An 18,902-nucleotide genomic window follows, 5' to 3' on the forward strand; every position below is an offset into this window, starting at 1 on the left:
AATGATTTCTTTTCTTTTCTCTCTCTTTTTTTAAAGATTTTATTTTTATTTGTTTGACACAGAGAGAAAGATCACAAGTAGGCAGAGAGGCAGGCAGAGAAAGAGGGGGAAGCAGGGAGCCTGATGCCGGGCTGGGTCCAAGGACCCTGAAATCATGATGGGAACTGAAGGCAGACGCTTAACCAACTGAGCCACCCAGATGGCCCCTGTCCGTGATTTCTATTGCTTTTTTTCATTTCATTCACTGTATTATTCAGCTCCAGAATTTTTTAGTTCTTTTTTTAACTATTTCCAGCTCTTTTAAAAGGTACATATTTTATTTATTCATTTGAGAGAGAAAGCGAAAGAGATCAAGTTGGGGGAGGGACAGAGAGAGGGAGAGAGAATGTCAAGCAAACCTTGGGGCTTGATCCCACAACCCTGAGGTCATGACCTGGGCTGAAACCAAGAGTCAGACACTTAAGTGACTGAGCCACCCAGGTGCCCTTCCAACTCTTCATTAAACTTCTCATTTTGTTCATCTAGTATTTTTCTCACTTTATTAAACTGGCTTTTTTTTTGAATTTTATTTGTTTATTTATTTATTTTAGAGAGAGCATGTGTGTGAGTTGGGCGAGTAGCAGAGGGAGAGGGACATGCAGACTCTGAACTGAGCATAAGCCCGATGCAGGGGTGGATCTCATGACCTTGGGATCATGACCTGAAACAAAATCAAAGGTCAGGCGCTTAACAGACTGAGCCACCCAGGCACCCCTGAATTGGCTTTTTGTGTTTTCTTGTAGCTCACTGAGTTTCCTTAAAACTGCTATTTTGAACTCTTTTTTGGATAAACTATTGATCTTCATGTGTTTGAGATCAATTACTGGAAGATTATTGTGATCATTTCATGGTATTATATTTCCTTGACTTTTTATATTCTTTGAAGTTTTACATTGCTGTCTTTGCAATCAGTGTTTCCAAACCCGATTTTTTTTGGTTTTTTTTTTGCTCTGGTGGTATGCTGGAACTTTACTGTATAAAATCTGGTTTTCCAAAAAGATCCTCTCTTCAACCGGTGATTATCTAAGACAGTGTTTTCCAGGGACTCCTAGATGTGGGGGCTGGAGCCAGTGTATGGCTGTATGTATTGCTGAGTCCACAGCTGGGACTTTAGTGAGTGTGCCTGTTATCTGATGCATGGGTAGACAAGAATTTTCCTAGGTCCCTTGTTTATGGTGCTTGGTTCCACAACTCCTACAAAGAGGTCCACAGCCATTTTGTCACCACAAAGACATTGTGTTGTAATTGTGTATTTATCTGACTTTGAAGCAAGGGATGTGTATTTTCTTACATATGGTTGAACTTGATAACTGTTCTGTGAACTAATAAGTAAATTGATATGGGTAGCAGAATTTTACAAAAAATTGTTTTTTTAAAAATTCTTTACCAGTAAAATTATTAGAAAACATTGGCTTTTTAAAAATTTTTTAAATTTTTTAAAAAGATTTTTTAAAATTTAATTTTTTCCAGTACTCCAAGATTCATTGTTTATGGACCACACCCAGTGCTCCATGCAATACGTGCCCTCCTTAATACCCACCACCAGGCTCAACCAACCCCCCACCCAAACCCTCCAAAATCTTCAGTTTATTTCTCACAATCCACTGCTCTCATGGTTTGTCCCCCCTCCGATTTCCTCCAACTCATTTTTCCTCTCCATCTCCCAATGTCCTTCATGTTATTCCTTATGCTCCACAAGTAAGTGAAACCATATAATTGACCCTCTCTGCTTGACTTATTTCACTCAGCATAATATCCTCCAGTCCTGTCCATGTTGATACAAACGTTGGGTATTCACCCTTTCTGATGGAGGCGTAATATTTCATTGTATATACGGACCATATCTTCTTTATCCATTCGTCTGTTGAAGGGCTTTTTGGCTCTTTCCACAGTTTGGCGATTGTGGCCATTGCTGCTATGAACACTGGGGTACAGATGGCCCCTCTTTTCACTACATCTGTATCTTTGGGGTAAATACCCAGTAGTGCAATTGCAGGGTCCTAGGGAAGCTCTAAGGAATCTCCACACTGTTCTCCAAATTGGCTGCACCGACTTGCATTCCCACCAACAGTGTAACAGGGTTTCCCTTTCTCCACATCTTCTCCAACACTTATTGTTTACTGTCTTGTTGATTTTGGCCCTTTTAACTGGTATAAGGTGGTATCTCAATGTGGTTTTGGCTTGAATCTCCCTGATGGCTAGTGATGATGAACATTTTTCATGTGTCTATTAGCCATTTGTATGTTTTCTTTGGAGAAGTGTCTGTTCATGTCTTCTGCCCATTTTTTGATGTGATTATCTGTCTTATGTGTGTTAAGTTTGAGGAGTTCTTTATAGATCTTGGAAATCAGCCCTTTATCTGTAGTGTCATTTGTGAATATCTTCTCCCAATCCGTGGGTTGTCTCTTTGTTTTGTTGGCTTTTCCTTTGCTGTGCATAAGTTTTGATTTTGATGAAGTCCCATTTTTGGTGAAATGATGAAGTTCATTTTTGCTTTTGTTTCCTTTGCCTTTGGAGACCTGTCTTGAAAGAAGTTGTTGTGGCCGAGTTACTGCCTATGTTCTCCTCTAGGATTTGGATAGATTCCTGACTTACATTCAGGTCTTTTATCCATTTTGAGTTTATCTTTGTGTATGGTACCAGAGAATGGTTGAGTGTTTATTTGAGAGAGAAGAGAGAAAGAGAGAGCAGGAGAGGGGGAATGGTCAGAGGGAGAAGCAGACTCCCCGTGGAACTGGGAGCTTGATATGGGACTTGATCCTGGGGCCCTGGGATCATGACCTGAGCCAAGGGCAGTGGCTTAACCAACTGAGCCACCCAGGCATCTGAAAACATTGGCTTTTTTAATGGATATTTTTACTGGATTTTTAAAAATAGTGTTCCTGCTTTGGATACAAAGGAATTAAGGAAAGGGGAAAAAGAAAAACAAACATCAAAAGAATCTGTGATTACACCAAGGTTTGAGAAAGCCCCTTCTCTAACTTCTTGTCCACTACAAATGAATGATGACAGCACTTCAAGTGGAATGGATCAGGATGAAGGAAGGTAAAATCTACAAATTCTTTATTTTCCTCTGAAGGAATTTTAACACTGATTACTTTTTATGGAAATAAAATGCTGTAGTGTAGGGATAGGTGAAGACAAGAAATACTCAAGTATATCAGACACACTGCTTGAAAGGTTAAGATGAGGACAAGTGATTTTGACAAGGAGCAGTTTCAACAGTCACCGTGGATGCTGGACTGTAATGAATAAGTATAAAGAACTCCTTAGAGAATTTTTTTAAAGGTTTTATTTATTTATTTGACAGATGGAGATCACAAGTAGGCAGAGAGGCAGGCAGAGAGAAAGGAGGGGAAGCAGGCTCCCTGCTGAGCAGAGAGCCCGATGTGGGGCTTGATCCACAGGACCCTGGGATCATGACCTGAGCCGAAAGCAGAGGCTTTAACCCACTGAGTCACCCAGGAGACCCTCCTTAGAGACTTTTTATGGGGAAAGGTAATAGAGAAATGGATGATAACTGAAAAAGACTGTGGAGTTCAGAGGAAGTTTCTCTATTTTTAAATTTTAAGATGGGAGCTTTTAGAGTACGTTTGTATGCTCCTGGAAATGATCCAATAGAGATAGACATGGTTATTTGTTTTAATTTTGTTCACATTTCCAAATGTTACAAAGCTTATTGATTGTATTACATTCTTTTAAAGATTATATAGTAATTGTCCTTAGTACTTCTATTCATGTACTTTTTTTTTTTTTTAATTTATTTGACAGAGAGAGATCACAAGTAGGCCGAGAGGCAGGCAGAAAGAGAGGCAGGCAGAGAGAGAGGAAGGGAGGCAGGCTCCCTGCTGAGCAGAGAGACCGATGCGGGGCTCGATCCCAGGACCCTGGGATCATGACCTGAACCGAAGGCAGAGGCTTAACCCACTGAGCCACCCAGACGCCCCCTATTCATGTACTTTTGTGTGAAGAAGTTGTTTATTCAGAATTGGTTCCATAGTGGAGTATTCTCATATAATTGAATATGCATATACTATCATTCATTGATTTTAAAATATACGTATAATAGTAAGTATACAAACCATAGGCCATTCTGAATAGAACTAATCATTCCTTGATAATTTTAGATATTCAGTGCCTTTGACAGTATCATGAATAGCTATGGTTTTATTAGAAACTTTGAAGTGTCTGCTTATATTAACTTAATATTTGTTTAGATTCTGGGGGAAGGGGAAAGATTTTATTTATAATTGAAAAATAAACTATTAATCTGTCATAGATTATTACTTTTGTTTTATAAAGTTCTAAATTACAAAAGCCATGATTCCTCTGCCAACAGTGTCGTTGACACATATATAGTGTGCTTACTAAATGTATGTTCGTGAATAAATAGTTGAATGAATATATGAATGCCCATTGATCAACCTCTTTAGAAGAAGCAAATCTTTAGTTGTTTGAAAGTAGATTTTCAATATTGTCTATGTATGGAGTCTTTTTATTTAAAAAAAATGGTTAACATCCTTGAATTATTATTTACAATTATAGCTAAAATGGTATACTAATAGATTCATTTGCTATCAGATACTTAAAAACACTTAAATATTACTTTCATCACATACTGTAAAACGCGTGTTTTGAAGGCACATTTCCTGGATTTGAATTCTGGGTCTACTCCTGACCACCTGCACCGGCTTTGGGAAGTAACTATTTTCTGTGCCTCATTTTCTTCCTGTGTAAAATACCTAATATAATTACCTCCATTTATAAGATTGTTGTGAGGTTTAAAATACCTTTAAAACATTTCAAGTTTTCATAATAATGTATAGTATTTACACAGTAGATCCTCAAAACACTAATATCATGATTATTAAAAAAGTATTTCATTCATATAAGAACTTAACTTGCACTTTCCTAATAGTTTTTAGAGCCAGTAAAAGCTTCTTTTTATTGAAAATGACAACAAAAAATGTGGTATATTTCTTCGTATTAAATAATGCATGTAACATTATGATTTTCCTTTGCTTTTTGTCAGTTTGATCTAAATTTAATGCTCTGTTAAGATTATTAATAACATAGATATGATTTAGATATTCTTTGTATTTTAAGTATTTAATATTTGCCTGAAAAGAATTGTTTTTTTTTTTTAGACCTGCAAAGAAAACATCTAGTGAAGAGGAAGAGGTAAAAAAATACACACACACACACACACACACAATTTTATTTCATTTATTAATTTTTAAATTTTTATTTTATTATGTTTTTTAGCATCAGTAGGTAATTCTTCTATTTATTTATTTATTTTTATTTTTATTTATTTATTTTTAAAAAGATTTTATTTATTTATTTGACAGATCACAAGTAGGCAGAGAGGCAGGCAGAAGGAGAGGAACAGAAGCAGGCTCCCCACTGAGCAGAGAGCCCGATGCGGTGCTAAATCCCTGGACCCTGAGATCATGACCTGAGTTGAAGGCAGAGGCTTTAACCCACTGAGCCACCCAGGCGTCCCTATTTTTATTTCTTTTCAGCTAACAGTATTCATTGCTTTTGCACCACAAATCATGTTTATCAGAAATATTATTCCATGGTAAAAAATTACATGGTAAAAAATTACTTTAGGAAAGGTATAGTGAAAAAAGAGAACATCTGCCTTTGTTGTACAGACATTTACTTTGAAAAAGTTGTTCAGAAACACTAGTTATTGATAAAGATCGTTTTGATAAAAATCAGTCCTTTTGAAAGTACCTTTTCTTTGCTCTTATAAAAAGATACGGCTGTTTATCATCTCTCTACACTTAGTATATTTTATCAATATTTAGGGGACATTTTGAAGTAGTATTATTTATTTGTAGGTCAAAAAGCAAATTGATCCTGTGGATGACCTTGATGACTTAACTCCGTCATCTGAAACAATTTCAGAGGATTTCCACATGCCTTGCTCTAATTATATGATTTGCATGTCGCTAATTGAACAGCATGGCATGGATTGTAAAGGTAAGACCATTGTGTAAATATGAAGCCTTTGTATGTACATTACTATAGTAATATGTGCACTTCTTGTTTAGTGCTGTACCATACAACACTGATGTGTTATAGAGCTACTCATCTCAGAAATACGTTTTATATGAAAATAGAGAAATGTTGAATACTCTTAGCAAAGAGCCGTAATTTCCACTATACTTTTCATCATGGGAATGGCACACCTGATGTGTGTTAACTCTCCTCTTCTGTGCCTTCACCCAAGGTCAGGTTACCACTATATTTGTCCTAGAATACTGAAATGACCTCAGGACTGTTTTCCCTGTCATTCCACCTCCCAGAATCTTGGTCTACACTGCAACCATAGTTACCATATATTTTTAAAAATTTATATTTCATTACGTGATCCACTTGCTTAAAGCTTAGCTATTACTTTTCATCGTTCTGGGGTGAAAGACCACAGTTCTCAGCTTCATTTTGGGTTGTTTCATATCCTTCTGTCCATATCTCAGCCACTGTTTTAGATATTTTTTCTTATAATAGAGCTTTTCCTCCTTAACAGCTTAAATTAGGGCAACTGCACATGTATGAAGTGTATAATTTGATAGTTTTGATATATGTATATGCATATGAACCATAACTGTAATTCAGACAGGTAATAACCCTTAAGTCTCATGTTTTTTTGTATTCCTTCATTACGAAACTGCTGAATGGTTTTCTGAAGTAGTTGCACCATTTTCGATTCCCACCAGCAATGTCTGAGAGTTCTGATTTTTCCCTATATATTCATGAACACTTAGTATTGTCAGTTTTTTAAATCTTCGATGTTCCGATGGGTCCATAGTATATGTATCATTGTAGTTTTAATAGACATTTCCCTAATAACTTACGATGTTGAGCATATCTTTGTGGGCTTATTTGCCATCTGTATATCTTCTTTGAACTGTCCAAATCCTTTGTAATTTTAAAAATTAGACTTTCTTACCTGTTGAGTTTTGAGAATTCTTTATATATTCTAGATATACATAGATATACATATTCTAGATAGTTCCTTTATCACCTGTATTTTTTTTTGCAAATATTTTCTCCCAGTTTGTGACTTTTCATTCTCTCAGCAGTATCTTTTTCTTTTTGATGAAGTCCAGTTTCTACCTTTGTTCTTTTATGGATTTTTGCTTTTGGTGTTCCTATCTGAGAAATCTTTGCCTAACGCTAGGTCAGAGGTTTTCTCTCATGCTTTCTTTTAGAAGTTTTTCAGTCGAATAACAAAGTTTTATAGTTTTAGGTCTTACATTTAGATCTGTGATCCATGAGATCCAGTTTGTATTCTTTGTTTTTTTTAAAGATTTATTTATTTATTTGACACAGAGAGAGAGCATGAGAAGGGGGAATGGCAGGCTGAGGGAGAGGGAGAACCAGGCTCCCTGCTGAGCAGAGAGCTGGACATGGGGCTCCATCCCAGGACCTGTCATGACCTGAGCTGAAGGCAGCCACTTAACTGACTAAGCCGTGCAGGTGCCCCCATTTTGAATTCTTTTTTAATTTATGATACAGGGTATGGGTGCAGGTTTATTTTTGAACTTGGTAAGTTTACTTATTAGTTTTAGTAGCTTCTTAAAACATTCTGTGAAATTTTTCTACATAACCAAAGTTTATCAAACTTTTTGAAACTACTGTTTTACTAATTTCTTAAGGTGGAGCCAAAGGTCATCAGTTTGAGACTTTTCTTCCTTTTTAGTACATACATTTAGTGCTATAAATGTTCATGTGAGTGCTGCTATTGCAGGATTCCAGAAATTCTAATGTGTTACATGTTCATTTCCATTCAGTTCAGAATATTTTCTTTTTTTTTTTTTTAAGATTTTATTTATTTATTTGCCAGAGACAGAGGGAGAGAGAGCGAGCGAGCCCAGGCAGACAAAGAGGCAGGCAGAAGCAGAGGGAGAAGCAGGCTCCCTGCCGAGCAAGGAGCCCGACGTGGGACTCGATCCCAGGACCCTGGGATCATGACCTGAGCCGAAGGCAGCTGTTTAACCAACTGAGCCACCCAGGCGTCCCACAGTTCAGAATATTTTCTAATTTCTTTTTTCTTTACCTCTTTGACCCAGGGGTTATTTAAAGATTTTATTTATTTTAGAGAGAGAGAGCAAGAGAGCGAGCATGAGCTGGGGGGAAGCAGACTCCCCTCTAGGCAGGGAGCCCGATGCAGGGCTTGATCCCAGGACCGTGAGATCATGACCTGAGCCGAAGACAGACACATAACTGACTGAGCCACCCAGGCTCCCTGACCCAGGGTTTATTTAGATGTGTGTTAATTTGTTTGCAAATATTTGAGTATTCTCTAGAGATATTTTTATTCTTGATTTCTAATTTGATTTCTTTGTGGTCATCAAACACACTCTTATGACTTCAGTTCTTTTGACTTACTCCTTTTATTATAGTTTATTTTATGACCCAGAATATAGTCTTTTTTGGCAAATGTTCCATGGATGCTTGAGAAGAACAGTGGCATTCAAGTCTACTATGTCCTTGCTGATTTTCTGCCTACTGAAATCTCAGACTGTAATTGTGAATTTGCTTGTTCCTCTGAAGTTCTGTCAATTTTTACTTTATGTATTTTGAACCTATTAATAGATGCATAAACATTTAGGTTTATTATGCTTCCTTTAGTTGACCCTTTTATCATTATTAAATGAACTTATTTATTGCCGCTGATGTTTTTTGCTTTGAAATCTGTTTTGTGTGATATTAATGTAACTGCTCAGGCTCAGCTTTCTTTTGCCAAGTGTTAGTGTGGTCTGTCATATTTCTGGCCTCTTAACACAATTGTAGTTTTTACAATTAAAGTGCATTTTTTATAGGTGGCGGATAGCTGGGTCTTGCTTTTTTATCCATTTTGACAGTCTACCTTTTCATTGAGGCTTTTAGACCATTTTCATTTAATGTGATTATTGATGTAGTTGATTTGAATCTGTCATCATGTTGTTTGACTTCAATTTGTCCTTTCTGCTCTTCATTCCATTCTCTTCTTTTTCTGATTTCTTTTGGATTAATCAAGAAATTTTTATGATTTAGGTTTATTTATGTGTGTATGTGTATGTCTGTATTTTGCTTACTAGCTATAACTCTTTAGTTTTGCTATTGTGGTGATTAGAGCCTAAAGTATATGACTTAAGCATCATAGTCCTCCATCTAGTAATGTTATAACATATCATATGTCGTTTAAGAAAATTATAAAGGTTTACTTCCTTTGCCAGATCCTTCTGGATCTTTGGGTTTATGGTTTTCATTAAGTTTAGAAAGGTTTTGGCCATTTTACTTTTCTTTTTTTTAAAGATTTTATTCATTTATTGGAGAGAGAGAAGGAGAGAGAGAGAGAGAGTGAGTGCAGGAGCCAGGGGGGAGAGGCAGAAGGAGAGGGATAGGCAGACTCCCCTGTAATCGGGGAATCCAACACTGGATTTGATCCTAGGACCCTGAGATCATGAGATCATGACCTGAGCTGAAGACATATGCCTACTGACGAATCCACTCAGGTGCCCCATCATTTTTTCTTCAAATATTTTTTCTAGTTCCTTTCCTCTGCCTCGTTGGGGAATTGTATATTAGCTACTTGAGGTTTTCTCACAGTTTTCTGATGTCAAATTTCAGTCTTTTATTATTATTTTTTTCCCCAATTTATTTATTTTCAGAAAACAGTATTCATTATTTTTTCACCACACCCAGTGCTCCATGCAAGCTGTGCCCTCTATAATACCCACCACCTGGTACCCCAACCTCCCACCCCCCCCGCCACTTCAAACCCCTCAGACTGTTTTTCAGAGTCCATAGTCTCTCATGGTTCACCTCCCCTTCCAATTTACCCAAATTCCCTACTCCTCTCTAACGCCCCTTGTCCTCCATGCTATTGGTTATGCTCCACAAATGAGTGAAACCATATGATAATTGACTCTCTCTGCTTGACTGATTTCACTCAGCATAATCTCTTCCAGTCCCATCCATGTTGCTACAAAAGTTCAACTCTATGGTCAATTAATCTTCGACAAAACAGGAAAAAATATACAGTGGAAAAAAGACAGTCCCTTCAATAAATGGTGCTGGGAAAACTGGACAGCTATATGTAGAAGAATGAAACTCGACCATTCTCTTACACCGTACACAAAGATCAACTCAAAATGGATAAAAGACCTCAGTCTTTTATTTTGAGCTGTGTTTATTCCAGTCCAGTGTGTTTTTCATGTCTGACATAATTTACATCTCTGTAAGTGCTATTTGGTTTTTTAAAAATTAGCTTGTATGCCTCTGCTTACCTTTTTATGCTTTCTTTGGAGTTCTAGCTCAGTTAATGACAAACAGTTCGATCCTTTCCTGTCCTGCTCTTATGAATTGTTAGGTGAATCCAGAGTAGTGTTCAGCCTAGAGCTCATAATTCCCCACTGCTGAGGCACAACCTACTTACTCTATCCATTGTGCTGCGGGTTATGAGTTTTTCCAGCATGGCTAATGGGGATAGATACTGCCCCTGGTGCCATATGAGCTCCAGGCAGGGTTTCCTCTGCTCTTTCCGGATGGATCTTTCCCCTGGTCACAGGAGATTTCCTTACGGGCATACATTGGTTATTACTCTTCTGATCTCCAGGGTTCTTTCTTTGTTCTGCTTTCTCTTGCCAGTGCTTTGACTTCTGATCTCATCTGTCTTAGTTTCACCAGACTCAGTTTCATCACCTCAACTCGGGGAGTCTGGTGGAATCTATCTCAGTTTTTTCACCTGTGTCATGGCCTGGAAATTGTCCCATGGCAGTGAGCTCAGGTATGTGTTAGGCTAACTTCCTGTGTTTTTAGGGATCGTTGTCCTTCATTGCCTGAATTCCTTTTTCTTGAAAATGATTTTAAAGTGTATTTTACCTATTTTTTGTTTGGCTTTTTTCAGGTAGGAAGATAAATCAGTACCTGTTACTCCATCTTAGCCAGAAGCAGATTGCAATAGAACTTTGGCACATGCTGTAGACTGTCTTTAATGCTCTCCTTCCTCCTTTGCTCACATGCTTCCCACTCCTTCATTTCTCAGAATAGTTATCTCTTCCTCAGGGAAATCTTCCCTCCCTACCATAGATCAAGTTATGTTATGGGATCACAGAACTCTTTTATTATATGAACTATATGAATTTATAATTGTTTTCTCCTTCACTAGACTTTAAGCTAAATAAAAGCCAGAGATCTGCAGAGCTTAGTGTAATATCTTTTGTTTATTTATTTATTTGGAAGATAAATTTTTTTTAAAAGATTTTATTTATTTGTCAGAGAGAGGGAGAGAGAGTGAGCACAGGCAGACAGAGTGGCAGGCAGAGGCAGAGGGAGAAGCAGGCTCAGCTCCTGCCGAGCAAGGAGCCCAATGTGGGACTCGATCCCAGGACGCTGGGATCATGACCTGAGCCGAAGGCAGCTGCTTAACCAACTGAGCCACCCAGGCGTCCCTGAAAGATAAATTTTTAATTTTACTTATTTATTTATTTGAGAGACTGAGTGCATAAGTTGGGGGAGGGGCAGAGGCACGGGGAGAAGCAGACTCTCCACTGAGTAGGGAGCCCAATGTAGTGTTTGATCCCAGGACCCTGAGATATGACCTGAGCTGAAGGCAGATGCTTAACCAACTGAGACACCCAGGCATCTCAGTAATATATTTTATATTGAAATCATTCAATATGTATTTGTTTAATGTATGAATGAGTGAATGTGAAAGCATACAGTCCTTCATATGCAAGAAGTACTCATATATTTTATTTCTTTTTCTTTTTTAAATATTTAATTTATTAGAGAGAGAGTATGACTGGGGAGTAGGAGAGAACAGAGGGGGAGGGAGGGAGGGGGGAAAGAATCTGAAGCAGACTCCATGCTGAGTGGAGCCCGATGCAGGGCTCGATCTGACAACTCTGGGATTATGACCTGAGCTGAAACCAAGAGTCAGATGCTTAACCAGCTGAGCCACCCAGGTGCCCTATATATTTTATTTGCTTTTGTTTTTTCTCTGATACAGATTCTGTCAGTTTATTGAAAATCCAGGATATGGTACTTTCATATGAAAGATTAATAGAACTTAAAAAAAATCACTGTGGACAACTTAAAAGAAAAAATAAAAAAATGGAAAATAAGGCTAATGGACTACAAAAGGAGCTATCAGAAACAAAAGAAATGATATCGAAGTTGGAGCTTCAAAAAGTAGAATGGGAGCAAGAACTCTGCAGTTTGAGGTATGATATCTTGGTTTTAAGGAAATACTTGAACTATTTACTTTTTTTTTTTTTAATAGGCTCCACACCCAATATATGTGGGGCTTGAACTCAAGAGTCGCATGTTCTACCAGTTGAGCCAGCCAGGCACCCCTTGAATTACTTACTTTTATCTACAGATGCATAGAAGTTTTGAAATTGCTAACTTACCTTCTGATATTTTATAGGGAAGAAAACATCTTTAGTATTGTGAAGTATGCGATTCTTCGTAATAATACAGCAAGTTCTTAACAGTGAATATTTTTAATAATTTAATGAATATTCCACATCATAATTTTAATGACCATATAGAAATCCACCATGTGGAAACCTCATTATTTACCAAATTGAATTTTGGATCCCCCCCCCATTTTCTATACTTTAATTAATGCTTTAAGGAATGTCTTTTATATAAATCTGTTTCTACATTTCTGGTTACTTGGAATAAATTCTTCAATGTAGTGTTGTTTACTTAAAGTATAAAAATTTTTAAAGAAGGTCTTTGATCCTATTTTTAAATTGTTCTCAGGGAATTTTATATTAATTTTTATGGTCATCAACAGAGTATAAAATGGCCATTTTTCTCAAGACAAAAATTTTTAAAAACTAGTTTTAAACATATGCAGTGATTAGAAGGTGAAATAGAAAATGATTACTGCTAAGTTTTCTCAGCATCTCTCTTATATGTTGATGAAATTAATTCAAAACTCTATGCTGCAAACACATATTACTCTTTATTACTTACTTAATATATATCCTGTGTTGTTATAAAAGGGGTTTTCAAATGGTTTATTAAATGGATAATAGGGGAAGCAAATAATACATTACATGTTAATTAAAAAAAAGAAAACGGATCAGGGGCACCTGGATGGCTTAGTTGGTTAAGTGTCTGCCTTTGACTCAGGTCACTATTCCGGGGTGCTGGGATTGAGTCCCCCATTGGGCTTCTTGCTCAGCGGGGAGCCTGCTTTTCCCTCTTCCTCTGCCTGCTACTCCACCTTTTTGTGTTCTCTCTATCAAATAAATAGATAAATCTTTTAAAAAATGAAATGAATAATAATCAACAAGGTAAATTGAGAATATTGCAGAAGAAGAAACATAAAAATCGTAGGGCAACAGATATTCGACTCCCTAGCCTAGTCCTGGATCACAGTAATCTGCCCGTGTACGTTATGTAAATGCATCTGCAGATGCTGTCTTACACTGCTGTACCTGTAATGTTTCGTGAAGTAGCAATTCACTTGTAGTGAATTATAACTTTTTTTATAAACAGGGACTTCTCTTTTTAAATAGTAACTAAATTATCTCTTCTAATGGAGGAGTAATTATGAGTATGTGGAAAAAACAATAATTTTCCATTCTTTCTTGAATAATTTAAAAATTCCTTTCCCTACAATATCTCCCAGAGATGTCTCCCAGAGATATTAGTACCAAGCAGCATAATGCTTTTTCATTGCTTCTTTTCAACTATATATATATCTTTTGGAAGAGATTGAAGTGAGAAATTACAAACATGAGCCCTAGAAAGGAAAAAAATTGAGAACATAGAAATTTCATTTGGATAATAAACCAGCATATGTGGCACCAGATCATAACATGAGCTTTTTTTATTGTTTACAAAACAAATTTTAAAATAAGCACATTTATTTGCAGATTTACTTTAAAACAAGAAAAAGAAAGAAGAAGAAATGCTGAAATGTTATATGAAAAGATTCAGGAGCAACTAATAAGAAAAGAAGAGCAATATAATAAAGAAGTTGAAATGAAACAAGAACTTGAACTTAATCTTAGAACACTAGATATGGAACTGAGGACTGTAAAAAATGATTTCAATCAGGTAAGTCTATGATAAAAGTTGCATATTTCTATCAGTATTATTTATAATATCCCTTTGACTTAATGTATATTACTTAGTTATAAAATAGATTAAAAAATTGGTTTTATACTAATAGGAACTATGATATTTATAGCTAAAATAATTAATTTATTGGAATTCTTGGCTTCTCATATAAGCCCTATGTATATTTTCTGAATGAAGGGATGGAGGGTAAATTGAGATAAATATGCATGTTGGCTTTTTTTTAAAAAGATTTTATTTATTTTTAGAGAGAGAGCATGAGTATGGGAATGTGTAGAAGGGGAGGGAAAGGAAGGGATAAGAATCTCAAGCAGACTCTGAGTGCAGAGCCTGACTCAGGTTGGATCTTAAAAGCTTGAGATCATGACCTGAGCTGAAACCAAGTTAACCAACTTGACACTTAACCAACTGAGCTACCCAGGCACCCCAGTTTTGGATTTTTTATATTAAAATAGAGGCTAAATAACCTTGAGACTATGATTGAACTAGTTAAATGTTTTGTAAAGAAATTTTATTTCACATACTACATCTAGCTGTATTTTTACTCTATGACAAATGTAGCTGTCATTTAAGTTAAAATTTGAGTTACTCGTGTAGGATAAAAGTCCTTTTATTTAAAAAGGCTACTTCTTTGGAACATTTTTTTTAAGTTCTCTTAAGCTTTTGCCTTTTTTTTTAATGGTATCAACCAAAATCCTAATGAAAATTTGTCTTTAGGTTGTGGAAGAATGGAATGATACTAAGAAACAACTTTGTCGAGAACAGGATGCCAGAATATTACAAGATGGAATTCTGAACAATCACCTTTGCAAACAAAAGGAGTTAGAAATGGATAACAAAAGGAGTTCTGGGGTATTTTCTTTAGTTATTTTGAAGTACATGTGTGTAAGTTTTGTATGTATATATATTTTATTTTCTGAAATTACTATTTTTTCTCCGTGTATGTATTTTTTCTCCGTGTATGTGTATGTATATATTTGTGTCTTTGTATATATATATTTTATCCATATATATGTATATTTTTAAAGATTTTATTTTATTTATTTGTCATAGAGAAGCGAGAGCAAGCACAGGCAGACAGAATGGCTGGCAGAGGCAGAGGGAGAAGCAGGCTCCCTGTCAAGCAAGGAGCCTGATGTGGGACTCGATCCCAGGACGCTGGGATCATGACCTGAGCCGAAGGCAGCCGCTTAACCAACTGAGCCACCCAGGCGTCCCTATTTATGTATATTTTTAAAACCAACACTGCAGATCATGGAAAGCATAGAGGATTTTTAAAGCATATATATCTCTCTCTATATACATATATATGTATATTTAGGGGGTCATAGGGGTCAGTGGCATTTTGGGTCCTGTGGATAAAGTAATATTCTTATTTAAATGCATTTGTCTGCAAGAATCAAATAGTGACATTCTTAATGTCTTCATCCAAAGGGAGAGGCTTTTTTTATTTTCCATAACCATAAACTCAAAACTGTTGCAACTAACAACATATGTTTCAGTTTCTGCAGTTATTTCCTCACCTCTCTCTCAATAGTTTAGCTTAATACTATAGCTGATGAACAGGAGGAAATGTATATAGCCTGTTCAGAGACTTTATTTTGGATGTTAGTCTCTTACTTTTGAGAAAAGTAGCAATTTGCTCCAAGGAGTATCCTATTTCATTATAAGGTGCCTTTGAAATAATCATATGCTAATGATAATTTATTGATGAATATTTTATTCCTAATAAAATAGCTTAGTGTTTTTCCCTATTTTGTATTTATTACCATTTTAAACATCATGATGAGGAAAAAAATTTATTGCAGCAGCAAATAATCTCATGATTTTTCTAAGAGCTGTATCAATTTTACCTTATTTACCATTGATATTTTATATGAAATATGAGGCTTCCTTTGTCGTTATGATTTAACTGGAGAAGAGCTCCGGTTTGGTGCACGAGCACTGATAGTGGAGTTAGAAGACCTGCGGGAAGTTCTGCAGCTCACTTAATATTTTGAACTTCTCCATTCTAGAACTGTGGTAACTAAAAGAGTTCATTGATGTATGTAGAAGTGTTTATAGTACAGGGCCTAGATTTGTCAGTGATCAGTAGATTTAACTCTTAAAACTGACTATAGAAATGTTAGAAAAGTAGAATTTCTATGGACTATTGTGAGGAAAAAGAATTTTAGGAAATTTAATCTGTCCAAGTATATGCAGAGCTAAGGATTCTACTGTGGCATACCTGTGTTAGATGTCAGACTGTAAACTTGATTCTTAGTATAGTCAGATTTATTAATCTTTTATTTCAGGCTTTCTGGGTTTGTTATAAATCGGAGAAAGACCTTTTCAATTCTGAGAGTCTTAAAAATTTTGTTCTGCTTTCTTTTTCCCTTTCATGCGTTCATTGTCTTCAATTAAATTTTTGAAGCTTTGGGAATTTATGCTTGTATAAAGTTTGAGGTGTGGACCCAACTTTACTTTTTTCCAGTTTAATATCTACGTACTGCAACCTAGTCATTGTATAAGAGTAGTTTATTCTTTAATTTCAGAGAAAAATCATCATAATTTCATTTTATTGTGTTCCAACTAAAAGTCTCCTTTGTTTTACTTAGATTTCTAATAGTCGTGAAAATGAAACATATTTGTTGCATAACAAATACATTTTGGAGGATCAAATCGCTATGCTAAGACTGGAAATAGACACAATAAATAACCAGAGCCAGGAGAAGGAAAGGAAATACTGTGAAGACATTGAAATTTTAAAAGAAAAGCATGTCAGTCTTCAGAAGACCATAAAACTGAATGAAGAAAGATTAACAAAAACAGAACTCCAACACAGTGGACAGATTAATGCTCTGAGCATTGAGAACACAATGCTAAAGTCTAAACTGGAGAATGAAAAGCAAAACAAAGAAAGACTGGACGAAAAAGTTGAATCATACCGTGCTAGATTAGCTGCCGCTATACAGGATTATGACCAAAGTCAGACATCAAAAAGAGACCTAGAACTTGCTTTCCAGAGAGCAAAAGGCGAATGGTTTCGCGTACAGGACAAATTGAATTTTGATGTGTCTAAACTAAAAGAAGATAATGAGCTTCTTTCTCAGAACCTTTCTGAAGCTGAAAGTAAATTTAATACTCTGGAAACTGAGCTCCATCGCACAAGAGATGCTCTCAGAGAAAAGACTTTGGTTTTAGAACGTGTACAAAGAGACCTAAGTCAAACACAGTGTCAGAAAAAGGAAATTCAACACTCGTATCAAAATGCACAAGATAAAGTGAGTAAATACATGGGGAAGCAGGAATCCTTAAAGGAGAGATTATCTCAACTACAAAGTGAAAATATGTTGCTTCAGCAGCAACTAGATGATGCTCACAACAAAGCTTCCAGTAAAGAAAAGGTAGTAATTAATATCCAAGACCAGTTTCAGGATATTATAAAAAAACTTCAAGCTGAAAGTCAAAAACAAGCTCTTGTAATAGAAGCAAGCAAGCAAGAGTTAATCAATGAACGTAATCTTTTAAGAGAAAGAATGTATGTGTATGAAAAGGAGAAAGTAGAAAGAGAAGTAAGTATCCAGAAAGATAAATATTTTTCAAGCTTCCTGAGAAAATTCAAAGTAATATTTGATTATGGGTTATTGTTGTTAAAATTACTATTTTAGAGAGAAAGAGTGCACCTACACATGAATGGGAGTGGGTCAGAGGTAGAGGGAGAGAGAAGCCCAGGAGGGCTCCACCTCATGACCCCGAGATCATGACCTAAATGATTATAGCTGAATTTTGAATCTAGTTGAATATAAAAAATATATAGACTATAAGTCAGCATAACTCGTATCCAGCCAATAAAAATTAGACTTCAGAGGTGCTTTACTTTGAATAAAATTGTTCTGTCTTCTATGAAAGTTTAAGAAGTTAAGTTACAAATTGTTATGTAACTACTAGTAGATAGTAGGCTGATATTAATAATTTAGTCTTATACTGCTAAAATAATTTTAATTCTTGTCATCATGTTAATACCATGATGAACGGATAAATGGAAATGCTCAAAATGCTAAAGTGAATATTTTGAAATTGAGATTCAATTAAGCAGATTAACTTGACAGTTAGCTCCAGATTTCCCAAATGAACTGCATAAAAAGTACAGTATCTCAGTACTTTGTATACATAAGTATACATAAGTATAAGTATGTATTTATAAGTATAAATATATGTATATCTGTATATACATATATACTTTTATACAGTTATACATTTATGCAAGCTATACATGGTAGCTTTTTATACATTTTAGGTTGGCATAATTTTATTCTTATTTATATAATTTTGAATTTTTAGTCTGTAATCATGTATCCTTATGACCTTTTAATCCTTTGAAGGCACTTACCTTCATTAGATCATAATTTGGGACAACTGTGGTGAGCTTTAGCAAAACTATATTTGATTTAATCTTCCCACTGCTATTTATAATTTTTAAAGCAATTTTACAAATAATTTGCTCATTTCAAAGCTCAGTTACTATCATTTGGGCCTAAGTTTGTCCAACACAAAGATAATTGTGTCTCTGTAATTTATTAATTGGGCATTGGATCTCCATTTTCAGATTAATGAGGGGTGGCAGGATCCTTGTGTAGCAGGAATGGAGGTCAGGGAGAGAGGTGAAAGCCAGGTCATCCAGGGTCTTGAAGGCCATTAGAATGACTTTACTTACGTTCTGAGATAGTTCTCTATTAAAAGGATTTGAGCAGAGGATTGAACATGTGAGGAACTCTGACATT

The 18,902-nt window shown here is 35.8% G+C and overlaps 1 protein-coding gene across 3 annotated transcripts in view; it reads left to right on the top strand.

The window, feature by feature from the left end:
* LOC122892541 (ankyrin repeat domain-containing protein 26-like) overlaps positions 1-18,902 on the top strand; it is a 149,098-nt gene that overhangs the window by 71,505 nt on the left and 58,691 nt on the right. For all 3 annotated transcript variants that reach the window (XM_044229183.1, XM_044229184.1, XM_044229185.1), the window contains 7 exons: positions 2,917-3,084; positions 5,187-5,220; positions 5,889-6,030; positions 12,050-12,263; positions 13,935-14,118; positions 14,857-14,991; positions 16,737-17,693. In XM_044229183.1, coding sequence (XP_044085118.1) covers positions 2,917-3,084; positions 5,187-5,220; positions 5,889-6,030; positions 12,050-12,263; positions 13,935-14,118; positions 14,857-14,991; positions 16,737-17,693 — 1,834 coding nt within the window. The remainder of the gene's footprint in view (positions 1-2,916; positions 3,085-5,186; positions 5,221-5,888; positions 6,031-12,049; positions 12,264-13,934; positions 14,119-14,856; positions 14,992-16,736; positions 17,694-18,902) is intronic.

This window comes from Neovison vison, chromosome 12 (assembly GCF_020171115.1).
Source record: "Neovison vison isolate M4711 chromosome 12, ASM_NN_V1, whole genome shotgun sequence".
Classification (NCBI taxonomy): domain Eukaryota; kingdom Metazoa; phylum Chordata; class Mammalia; order Carnivora; family Mustelidae; genus Neogale; species Neogale vison.